The 13,624-nt window shown below is 34.6% G+C and overlaps 1 protein-coding gene across 2 annotated transcripts in view; it reads left to right on the forward strand.

The window, feature by feature from the left end:
- The first annotated feature begins 6,764 nt into the window (after nucleotides 1-6,764).
- The window catches only part of LOC125073669 (potassium voltage-gated channel protein Shal), an 81,744-nt gene continuing 74,884 nt past the window's right edge, over nucleotides 6,765-13,624 (forward strand). For both annotated transcript variants that reach the window (XR_007120057.1, XM_047684611.1), the window contains exon 1: nucleotides 6,765-7,891. Coding sequence is in view for 1 of the 2 variants with exons in the window: in XM_047684611.1 (XP_047540567.1) it covers nucleotides 6,777-7,891 (1,115 nt within the window). In the remaining variant the exon portion in view is untranslated. The remainder of the gene's footprint in view (nucleotides 7,892-13,624) is intronic.

Consider the following 13,624-nt stretch of genomic DNA (forward strand, 5'->3'; position numbering starts at 1 on the left):
ATTGTGTCTTAGTTAATTTAAGTATAACTAAATAGTTTGTTTGAAATGTCGATCTTTTTAATAATAATACAATTTTCAATAAAATGTTCAGATAGTAAGAAATTATAAACAATTGTCAAAGTATTACAGAACGTAATAATTTATTCGTCGATATTTTTTAGAAATGAAGTAAAATTAAATCAATAAAACATAGAATTTGTTGAATTTTAAATTAAGCTGAAAATTAACATACCATTTTTCATTACGCAATCTGTAATTAAGGTTAAAATGAACTGTCAATGTAACAAACTGTCAACCGTTTGACATTTGTCTTTTTTTTTTTTAAAAGAGTAAGTGTCGAAGGTATGTTGTATATGGTGGTGATTCTTTATATAATGATATCAAATTAATTTCTGTCGAATTATATGAGCAACGTATGAGTTTATGAAGTCATTTGTACGAACAAAAAAATACATAGAAATTAATAAGCATTTTATATGTGGTCAAAGATTCGACTGCTGGTTGTTAAACGATTGATTCATCACCATTATGATGAAGACCTGGTTTTAAGACAGTTCCAACTGCGTCAGTGATCGCATGATTAAAGAGGACAATTCTACTAATACTTTATCGCAGATTCGTTTCTATCGTTAAAGTTAACCGTTTTCCTTGCCACTAACACAAAGATCCAGTTGAGTTTCGATCGAATTTAGATCGAGAACGTATCGTAATCGTTATACATTAGTAGAATTGGTCGAAAGATCCAACAGTATATAGATACTTCAAGCTTATGACCTGGTTTCCAACTGCGCACAAAAACATCCCTTGTGTTTAATGTATTTTAATTCCAATAAGCAATTTGTTACGCAAATACTTTAAATGAAACAATATAAGATGTGACTATTAATTATTGTAACATAGAACTGCTCGTTTAGAGGTTATTCTTGTTAAAATAAACATACAGTGAAAATAAATTTTATATAATTTGTCAAGTGAATGTATAAATAAGCGTATTTGTAAATTTTCTATCGCTTATAATGGCCGTAGCGATATTTTTTGTTTAAAATGTCCATACACGACTATTTTTAATCACCGCATGGGAGCGTTTTGGATTCCAACAATTTTGAGGAATTAAGTGATATTGAGTTTTATTGTGAAAAGAATAAAGTTTAAATTTAATTGGCATCCAGATGTATTTGTATGTTTTACAATAAAATTCAATGTTGATCTTTGTTATCTGTCATCTCTGATGTTTGCGGATATAAACTTACAATACATACCATTAAATAGGGCATAAAATATTTTTGTGCGTGTATAGTGCGCTTTCTCTCTGATTGTACATAGTACGTGAAAAATGAATGTAAGATTAAATGTACATTTTATAAAGTGCTTGATTTTTTATTTGTTTACCTTATGTGTACGCTGTGTGTGCGTGTATAATATGATTTTTGTCGCGCACACATTGAAAGGTATCTGCTCATTCACGAAGGTGCATCAAATTCTCACACTCTCCACGTCAAACTGTCAGCGTGCAATAACAAATATAATTAAATTTTTTATCCTCATTGACACTTATATTAGTCATTTCCACACTGATACATATTGTTAGTGCGAGCTTCACTCATATGAAAGCACGCTGATAATTTGGCACGATCGGGAGCGCTTTTGGAAGTGAATAGATCTATAATAATGACTATTATCTTGTAAATACTTAATTTTTAAACTAAGCTCCTGTTAAATAGTAGGAGCAGTATTGCTTCCGTAAAAACAAATTTGAAGCTCACCGTATTTATGAAGTCTCAATAAACGCAACGTTGTCGATGTTAACAATTGTAATATTCATAGAACACATAAGCATCAGAATTTCAGATCAACATAAGCCAGTTTACATTTCAAAAGTGAGATACGACGTGAGTTACGGAAAACGGAGAAATCCCTTTTGAAAAACGAGCTTTTATTAATTTTAATTTTATTATGTATCTTCGACTTGCCTCGTTGATTTAGTTCTTAGCTTATAAGGCTGTAGCTCCCGAGGTCTGCGACCAAATATCGAATCGTGAATAAAATGTAAGTGGATTTTTCTTTTAAAGATTTTCCAGTCGCAGCCCGGAGCTTGGAGATTGGTAGTGTTTGGCTCGTGTCTCTGAAAGCATTTACAACTTTTCGCCTGTATTCCTGCGCCTGATCTACATTTGGAACTATCGAATGACCAATCTACAGGCTTTTAAGAGTATAGAGTTAGAGGGCGCTACTTTGCTGGCATTATCTATTCGTCATTATAATAAGTAGTTGGCGAGTATCCGTCCAGAATTGGCACTGAAGACGAAATTGGGTAAGATATTGGAGTATATATGATATATGGCAATGATGCGTTTGGAATTTTAGTTAAATTCGTTAGATAATACTTCTAGTCTGGGTAGTTACAAGATTAGACCCAAATCTACAATAGTGGAAAGTTAATCAACAACAACTTCCCTTTTATTTATTAAATCAAAGCAAGATGTTTGCCAAATTGTTTTGAGATTTATAAACACTGATAAATCAGGATAACTTCAATCTGAACGGACATTGGTTGAGGGTAGCCGATGATGCAATAATTGACCAATGAGCATTCACTGTTTGTATGATTAGTAAGTAAGTTTGTTCATCATTTTAGAAACTGGTATAACAGGAACCATATCATAATCTACGCTCACGTTGCTCTGGGTCGAAGTGTTTGCTAAAGCAGTTAAGGTTTGGTTCTAGTAGAGATTCATTAAAATGAAATCAAATCAAAATATACTTTATTCAAGTAGGCTTTTGCAAGCACTTTTGAATCGTTATTTACTACCACCAGTTCGGAATGTAGATTCTACCGAGAGTCCTTCTCGGCCAGAAACTCAGTAGTTACTCTTTTTCAACATCTAAAAATACAGTCATGTTAGTTAAATACAATTATATATGTATGTTATGTCTCCTGCCTGGAACTCAACAAGCATTAACTCCACGCTTTTTTATAATTTTGTATCGAATAATATGCCTTCGAATGAATAATCTATGAAACGTCAAAGTTAAAAATATCTGCGGATTTTTGCTATAGAAACGGATACTTTGCCTCAAGAATGATTTATTGACTTTGCGGAGTCGGAAATTTGGCGTTCTAAGCTTATCCTTACTTCTTGTGCACATACAATGATTATCACAATGATTTTATCAAAGTGCTATGCAATGCTACTGTGAATATACATAATATTGTTGTTCAAATTATCATCTTATATATGTTAATCTGTATTTACGATGGCATTATAAATATTGCCTGTAGCTTATGTTTGTTTGATTGCTACGTAAATTAAAAAAAAACCAACAGTTTTGAGTAAGACTTAAGAGCTTGGTATCGTACCATAGATGGCGCTCACGTCTAGAAATCTCACGCTCGAAATCTTTACGTCACAGTATCAATCGTACAATTCGTCAAGTCAAACGAAGGAGAATACAATAATTTTCTTTTATTTAAGATTATACGAGTAAAAATGAATGATAAATTTCAAAACCAATCTGTTCTGATATCGGTGGTAGCTTCACAATAAATTGAATATTTTAACATGCCAATTAAGAAGTATATAAATGAGCCTACTCGATGAATATTTTTTTTATATCATAGGATAAGAGGTCAATGACCCAAGGACAAAAAAAGATTAGGATATTTGATATATATAAACACAAATTTAGTTCAGTTATAAATTATTGACAGATAATCCCATTTTCTTATATTAAACCCATAGCGCTGAGATCCACAGTCGTGTAGACTAGACGGAAGACCAACGAGGCAATGACAAGAACAATCATTTATTTTATGTACTAAGCTACTTTATTAACAATTTTATTATATATTCCAACATTGTCCCACTTGCATTCAGCGCACGTTTCCCATAAAATGTTCTACAGCCAAGCTACACTATGTATTGTTATTTTATTGTATTCCAGCATTTAAGTAATAGCGAGTATCAGTCCGTACAAAACGTTGGATAAAGGGCTCTTCTTAAGAAAGCAGAGCATACTTCTCCATACTGTTCCTCTCCGAACTGGCCAATAACTTGTGGCAATAAGGTCCTCTTTGTTTTTAATCTTCATGAATAAATGCATTTTTATAAACAAGGGATAACTATTGTATTACAATTTCAAAGATTCAGTAGATCTACGTTAATGTATGTACATTAGTATGAGTGCGTGAACGTGTGCTTGTACTTACAAGGTATATTAGTGTGTGCGTGCGTCTAAGAGTAGAGACAGCAAGAAAATACAATTTAGTTTATATTTTATAAGTTTATTTAATTGCATTAATTATTTTGATGCGTTGGGGCTTCATCTATATCCATTGATAGAGAATAAAATCGTTATTAAAAATTATCAAATCATGTCTTAGTTTTTGTTTTGCGATTGTCAAACTATGTAAACTTATAATTTTCAATCTGAACTGTCAAGAAGCCTTCCCTGGCAAATAATATATGCAATGTTACTTGGTGGTAGGGCTTTGTGCAAGCCCGTCTGGGTAGGTACCACCCACTCATCAGATATTCTACCGCCAAATAACAGTACACTGTATTGTTGTGTTCCGGTTAGAAGGTTGAGAGAGCCAGCGTAATCACAGGCACAAGGGACATAACGTCTTGGTTCTCAGGGTTGGTGGCGCATGGGTGATGTAAGGAATGGTTAATATTTCTTACAGCGCCTTTGTCTATGGGCGGTGGTGACCACTTACCATCAGGTGGCCCATACGCTCGTCCGCCAACCAATGCCATAAAAAAAAATAATTAAAATAAGACAGTAGCTTAGACTACTAGTAGTAAGCGTATCACCAAAATATGAGTTATGAGGTTAATACATCGATTTATGAATAATAATATAACCAAATCATGGATTAAAATGTGTTTCATTTGAGTTTTTAATGCATCTCCTGCTACAACATTGTGATGCAATCTGCACGTGTTTGATTTTTCTTCCAACTTAAAAAAGGCATGTTTTTGAATTCGATTTAAATAATTATTTATTTTAAATTTATGAATTTAGTACATTACAATCATACTAGTCGTGTGTGCAAAATTTGGACGACGTTAGTAAAAATTCAGTCGCAAGCGTATACACACACATACTCAAATCGGAACTTAATAAAAGCTTGCAGTTATAAAGGATATATCAACGATACATTGTTATATTAATAATAATTGAAGAAAAAAAAACCGTCAATCTTAAACGAGGGTTGCGAGTTTTAACCCCGACAAGCAGGTCTAATCTTTCATGTGCTTAATCCGTGTTTACAATTGATCTCGTCACGATACAGGAAAACCTCGCAAAGAAACCTATAAGTGGATGAAATCTGTCCCATGTGTATCAAATAAACCCTCATTCGAGTTCAGAATAAGCGCCAAGCGTTCTTTCCATAAGGAGAGGCCAGTGGTGAAATTTTTACAATAAAAAAGGAAAATATTAGTTGGTAATATATTAGGCAGTTCTTTTTTTAAAAGATATTTTTTTTTCTTGTCAATTATTAATAATCATAGATATACAGGGAATGACAATAGCAATCTGTCTAAGATTTCATTTAAATAATTATTATTTACATTATACCTATTTTGAATACAACTAATTAAAAAGATTAAAAATACAGGAAAATATAAAAAAAAAAAACTAAAATTAGATAATGATTAAATAATCACTACAATTTATATGATATTATTTAAATACACTATATAAAGTGTTTTAACTAATATGTATAGAAGCCTTGACATACATTACCTTGACCTATTAAAAATGCCTGTTGGGAAAATAAATTTCATACTTAATCAAGACTGATTCAGTGATCACTATGCATATAGGTCAAGAAATTTCCAAAACAGGTAATAAAGAAAAAATAAGTACCCGAAATTATTATGTCATGGCAATTATATTATACTGATATTGATGATATGAATGAATCACGAATAGAAGTCCTAGATAACTTGCATCTTAACCGCGTTCCTCAACCCAGGCTAAAACGGTAAGACGATGTATGTGCACCTAGCCTAATGTCGTTAACCTGTTTTCTAGACAACCTATTTTCGACGGTATAAACGGTCCCAGAAAAGAGAAACTCATTTAAGAAATACGAAGCCCTCAGGCTTTGAGTCTTTTCACTTCCAAAGACAAAGGCCTATTAAAAAAAAAACTTGGGAACTGTGAAAAACATACAAAAGGTCACCAGCGCTTTACCGTGTGCGAGGTGGATAGAATTACCGGGAACGGACCGAGTGGGAAAGGGATGGGTAGCTGAAAATCAATTTATTAGACAGTGACGTCACGTTTCGCGCACGCGTGGTTCATTTTCACCCGGGATAGGGTTGCTAGAGGGCTATAAGTGTGCTCCCGTTCAGGGAAATATAATACCGTTGTAATACGATAACTTCAAATTCTTTACATGAGAATTCAGTTTAAAGCACTAATAATATTCCAACATTATTAAATCTCTTGTTATTGACTTATTTTATTACTTTTACAATTGCACACCGAAGCAAAATTGCTAGTGTTGACGTGATAATAGTAAAATATCAAAGAAATAAATGTATTGTAAACATACTTCGGTCTTTACGTACATCATAAATCCACAACAGATCGCGATAAAACTTAAACATCTGTACTCTTTACTACTTTAGGCTATTTTTGTTCATCACCTGGTCACACCGAGTCATCTGGGCGGGCTGCCCGAAATAGCGCGATGCAGGGGTGGGGGGTACGGCTGCTTACGATTTTCAGTAGAGCGGCGACGGTGGCGCCGACAGCACGCGATGGCGTCCGTCGCCGCATGGCTGCCGTTCGCGCGCGCCGCTGCCATCGGCTGGGTACCCATAGCCACGCACCCGCTTCCTCCCCCACCCGTCCCGAAGGACCGAAGACGCGCCGAGGACGAGAAGCTCCTCATCAATGTATCAGGACGACGTTTCGAAACATGGAGGAATACTCTCGAGAAATATCCGGACTCCCTTCTCGGATCGTCCGAGAGGGAATTCTTCTACGACGAGGACAGTCGAGAGTACTTCTTCGACAGAGATCCAGATATATTCAGGCATATACTCAACTACTACAGGACTGGGAAGCTTCATTATCCAAAACATGAGTGCTTAACTGGCTACGATGAGGAGCTCGCGTTCTTCGGTATCCTGCCGGATGTTATTGGCGATTGTTGTTACGAGGATTACAGGGATAGGAAACGTGAAAATGCGGAACGTTTGATGGACGATAAGCTCAGTGAGGCGGGAGACCAAAGCCTTCCCCAGCTAACAGACTTAAGGCAAAAGATGTGGAGAGCGTTCGAAAACCCTCACACGTCGACGGCCGCTCTTGTATTTTACTATGTGACGGGTTTTTTCATCGCTGTCTCAGTGATGGCCAATGTTGTAGAAACGGTTCCGTGCGGTCACAGGCCCGGTCGAGCGGGCACCTTACCTTGTGGAGAGAGATATAAGATAGTATTCTTTTGCTTGGACACGGCCTGCGTGATGATATTCACGGCCGAGTACCTGCTTCGACTTTTCGCTGCACCGGACCGTTGTAAATTCGTGAGATCTGTCATGTCAATTATTGACGTGGTCGCGATCCTGCCGTACTACATCGGCTTGGGGATCACAGACAACGACGACGTGTCGGGCGCGTTCGTGACCTTGAGAGTGTTTCGAGTGTTCCGTATCTTCAAATTCTCGCGGCACTCGCAGGGGCTTCGTATTCTCGGTTACACGCTCAAGTCGTGTGCCAGCGAACTTGGATTCTTAGTATTCTCTCTGGCGATGGCCATTATAATCTTCGCCACTGTCATGTTCTACGCCGAGAAGAACGAGCAAGACACGAACTTCACATCCATTCCTGCCGCCTTCTGGTACACCATCGTGACCATGACCACACTTGGGTAAGTTCAGTTTAGTTATATATGTACATATGGTATGAGAAAAGAAATTCATTTATATATTGTGAAGCGCGGAGCTGACACCTGTCGCCGACATTAAAAATTCAAGCCCGTAAATAACTGTCATGGCGTCGAAGATTTCCCTCCATAAAGAGCTTAACGCATGAAATATTGATGCTAAGCATTCGGTTTTAATTGCGTTTTCATTTGTATAACGAATGTATGTTCGTAAAGAATATTAAGTCATTTTCAGTCGCTTTAGGTACAGCGTTATGTTAGAAAGGTTATAATTGAATTTGGGTATTAAATCGTACAAAGATATTTTGTTGGATTCGCGATGCTTTGCTAAATGGAATTCATATTTAAAGTCATTGAAATGATGGTAATTTTTAGTGATTTACGAAAATATAAATGTAACTTAATTAATGATTAATTTAACATTTAATTGATAAACAAAAATAAAATACACATGCACATGTTGCTAGAAATAGTATACATTTACGTCTTTTAAACTCACCAATGCGATTTGATATATGAATATTTTATACCATTAACGTTTAAAATACGTATTGAGAATGTTTTATAGATAATTAATTGAAATTTTGATTATGCTTGTGATGACCAAATTATATTTTTTTATATAAAAAAATCATGTGTCTCGATTGAAACAATTATTTTCGATGATAGAAATGAAAAATATTAAAGTAAAACACTTATAATAAATAAAAACAAGTGTATTTACAAACAAAAAAATACATGGGAATGAAACACACTTCTAGGCGTATTGCCAAGTGATGGTAAACAATTTCTCTATTCAGGAGCGCGAGTTGGTCTTCGAGAAAAAAATGTTACACAGATTATATAAACATAGCCTAAGTATTTATTTAAATATATTTTTTTTTATTTTTAATTTATTGATGAATCCACATTTTAAAAATTAAAAAACCAAGTGCGAGTAGGTGTCGCGCACGAAGCGTTCCGTACCATTATCAATAAAAACGACAAAAAAATTATGTCTGTTGTATGGAAGCACCCCTTAAATATTTATTTTATTCTGGTTTTTAGTATTTGTTGTTGTAGCAACAGAAATAGATTATCTGCGAAAATTTCAAGTGTCTATCAAGTAACTATCACGGTTAAGATATACAGCCTGGTGACAGTCGGACAGACAGAAGGTCAGAGTCTTAGTAATGGGTTAGCCTTTGGGTACGGAACCCTAAAAATATACTTAATAAAATATTAAAATGACTGATTGATATACAAAGGACGTCTTTAACCACGGGGTCTGACATGATGAAATTTTTCACAGAAATTCGTTATGCAACGAAGATGAGGTAACAGAAAGTATTTTAAAATTGATCTACTACGGAGAGATAAGATTTTGTACGGTAAATCGTAATTTCTTATATTAAAATATGAAAATCGGTATTAAGACTTATGTTAATGGCTAACGGCTTATGTTAATTCATCACCCGGTTGTGATTCATTCAGAAGGTGAAATTAATAAATAATAATAATAAATATTGGACAACATTACATACATTACTCTGATCACAATGTAAGTAGCTAAAGCACTTGTGTTATGGAAAATCAGAAGTAACGACGGCACCACAAACGCCCAGACCCAGGACAACATAGACAACTAATGAACTTTCCCTACATTGACTCGGCCGGGATTCGAACCCGGGACCTCGGAGTGGCGTACCCATGAGAACCGGTGTACCCTCTACTCGAGCACGGAGGTCGTCAAATATTCAATTCAATTAGGGATGAAAGTTTGTATAGGAGTTTGCCTTCTTACAATGTTTCGAATATATTAATAACTATTTATTATTATTATTATTCTTAGAATTATTTTTCATCTTATAACTTTGAATTAAAGTATGAGTGTGTTAAGGAAGAGCGACTTCTTCTGGCACGAGAGCTCATGGCACTCAAAAGAATAAGTCAACCTTTGTCTCATTATAAACAACATAATAAACATTATATTCTTCACCCAGGAGAATGTAATTAGGGATGGTCATTTTTTACGTTATAGCCTTATAAATCGTTTAAGCTACATGAGCCGAGATGGCTCAGTTGTTAGAACGTGGCATCTTAACCGATGATTTCGGGTTTAAACCCAGGCAGGCACCACTGAATTTTCATGTGCTTAATTTGTGTTTATAATTCATCTCAAGCTCGGCGGTGAAGGAAAACATCATGAGGAAACCTGCATGTGTCTAATTTCAACGAAATTCTGCCATGTGTATTCCGCCAACCCGCATTGGAGCAGCGTGGTGGAATATGCTCCAAACCTTCTCCTCAAAGGGAGAGGAGGCCCTTAGCCTAGCAGTGGGAAATTGACAGGCTGCTTATGCTAAGCTACATTACGTTTATAAGTATCAGACCGACGTAACAGCGGTTACCGATTGTATTCCATCGAATAGATATGAATTTATATTTCTTTGTGATAAAAATCGCGATTTTTTATGAACGCCATGTATTTTTCCTTTGTATGAGGTTTAAGTCATGAAGCTTTCCGTCCTTTTAGGGTTGCAGATTGAAAATCTTTCAACGTTGGACACAAAGGGATGATGGGACGTTGATAGGACCCTTGCTTTGAATACGACCTAATGGTGTCTTGCGTTAGGATGTTCAAAGCGATATGCTAATTATATCTCTGACTGATGGTACACATGCCTCCGAGATTGCTTTATATAAAATTAGACCGTTAAGTTTTTATTAGTTACATACAATTAAAAGCAAAAATCATGGATGCAATTATTTTGATTTTATTCTGAGGCATGAAATGAAAATCAAAATATACTTTATTCAAGGCAAGGCATTTATAGAAACATGAACCCTTAATGCCCAAAAGTATAATTTTGGCGTTTTAGTTTTTCTTCCATTCCACATACAATATAACGTATATTGTATTATGATCAATAAAAATTAACAACTACCAACTCCAAGTTTTATATCACGTATTATATTTATTGAGTAACATAGTTACGTAGTTACCTAATTAAGGGGTAAAGTGAAGATACATAGAGGTAGAGATGAATGAAATAGGAGAAGGGAAGCATGATTGACAGGTTCTTATCAGTAGAGTTCTATAACAAAAAATTCAAAACTCGACACTGAACATATTCGTAAAATGACAGAGAGTGATAAGCAACAGAGATTACAGTAATTAGAAAAACGCAGCCAAATAGGGTTTCGACAATTCACAAGTGAGATGCGACTTGAGCTCTTATCACTGCTGATTTAAAAAAAAATTGTAGATGAGATTAAATCAATTATTTTAATTTGTTATTATTAATAATTCTACAGCTTGTTAATATAGCTTCGAACAAAAAGAAAAAATCGGTTGAAAACAAAAGAGAAAAAGTTACTGAACTGTCAATTATATTTCTCCTTTTAATAACCGTTTTTAACATGCCCAATGCAGTAATTACGCAACCGACGGAGGATGTCGAAGAGCTCTTAAAGTTCTACAGTGATAGTTCTCAATATATATCCAATTTTAAAAATAAACACTAAATTCCAGACTTAACAACGTTATATCACGATACATCCTTACAGATTGACGGATAACAACTCCCTGTACGCAAAGAGTGCTAAAAACAAAAAGTGTCCGTGACAGCTTCGACGGGTATGCGGCCTAGTGTCCACAGATAACTGCCAACAATGTAATGCAATGTAATAATTTTATTTTTTTTCTATGTAAGGTTAAAAATACCATCAAAGATTTTAATAATTATTTTGATGTCTTCAATTATATTTCTGATGTGTAACACGTGTGATTTTTGAAAAAGAATTGTGTAACGGATCTGTACCTAATCCGTTACACAATTAACAAAAGAAAAAAATGAAAGTCTATCCGTCAGATAGTACTAACCCATTTCTCCAGAGAACTTAATTTTCATATTGCTTATTAAAAAGGTTAGATGCCAGGATGTCTCACTAGTTTTTTTCCTTTGTCCAATGCGTTTTATAATATAAACAATTTTTACCGTTTTATTTATATGTATATACATACAGTAGTTTAAACATTACGCGATGCCAAACTAAGATATTAAACCTAGAAAGTTTTACCTTCGGTTACGTAAGAATCTTTTCTAGGTCGAACCATTTGGAGCTTCAGACGTGATAGACACATAGACGCCACCTCCCAACACGAGTGGAAGGGGTTGATAACAATGTTGTTACAATATATAATATTAACAAAATAATTATTTATATACATCTACAGAATTAGATGATACGAATGAACTTGGGAATATCAAGATGGAGTCTGGTTTAGTTGAGACGTTATTATATACAAACCACATTTTTAAGATATATATTTAATCTTCACAAACATCGTGTATCGTCCTTACCAAGTATATATTTTATTTTTGGCAATTATTTAAATTAAAAAAATATGTTATAAATTACTAAGATCACAAGAGGAGAAAACACAAATAAACATAATGTGACATCGAATTGAAGAGATATCATTGGTCAAATAATCTATGATATTTACTACGGATTTACGTATAAACGGTATTTTGATTGTCGAAGCAGAAACGAAGCTGTTCGGAACTTCGAAGTTACTTGGAATTAAAGTGGAATATTGTTGTATTATGAATAGATTAGTTAATATACCATTAACTAAGGGTATATTCATCAAGAAGTGTTAGTAGTGTGCAATATAGCGGAACTATTAGCAAATCGTATGGAATACGTTAATATAAATTTGTTTATTTTTATTTCTTTAAATCAAATCAATTTTATCCAAGTAAACTTCACAATGAAGCGTTTTTGAATCGTCGATATTAAAATACTACCACCGTTTCGGAAAGCAGCCTCCAGCGAGAAGAAACTGGCATAGTTGCTATTTTCAAATTAACAGATTTACAATGCAGTTTTTTACAATAATTAGTGTCCTGTGATGGAACCCGAGCCTAAATCCAGGCGGTTTTTCTAAAAAGTACCCTTTTAATGAATAATAAGACTTATTTATTCATTCAGTCTTAATAAACTTTTTAAATTTTGTAAATGATAAACTGATTACATTTCCCGGTATCTTATTATATTCTTCGACAGGGATAAGCTATATACGTATATTCTTTTCCAACCATAAGAGGAGAAAAGCCAAATAAACAAAACTTGACGGCAAATTGACGCGATATCATTGGTCGAAAGCTCGATTAATCTATACTATTTACTATGGCTAAAATTTGGCGAAAATTCACTATTCGAAAAAATGGCGTTTTGAACGTCAACGAAATTGTTATCGGAATTTCGGCTGTGTAATTAAAATGGATATAGTTATTATTATTATTTTTATGATATCGGTAGTGGTCACCACCGCCCATAGACAATGGCGTTGTAAGAAATATTAACCATTCCTTACATCACCAATGCGCCGCCAACCTTGGGAACTAAGATGTTATGTCCCTTGTGCCTGTAGTTACACTGGCTCACTCACCCTTCAAACCGGAACACAACAATACTGAGTACTGTTGTTTGGCGATAGAATATCTGATGAGTGGGTGGTACCCAGACGGACTTCACAAAGTCCTACCACCAAGTGAGTTAATTGTAGTACTGTTATGTTATAAATAAAGATATGTTAATCATAAACTCTTAGTAGTGCACAAAAAAACGCATGAAATACGCAAATCTAAGGTTCGTTAATCTTTATTCCGACTTCGATCGAAATAGGCCATAGACTTGTTAATAGTAAAGGTACAATGTTGTATATAT

Source organism: Vanessa atalanta, chromosome 25, assembly GCF_905147765.1.
Source record: "Vanessa atalanta chromosome 25, ilVanAtal1.2, whole genome shotgun sequence".
In the NCBI taxonomy this organism is placed as follows: domain Eukaryota; kingdom Metazoa; phylum Arthropoda; class Insecta; order Lepidoptera; family Nymphalidae; genus Vanessa; species Vanessa atalanta.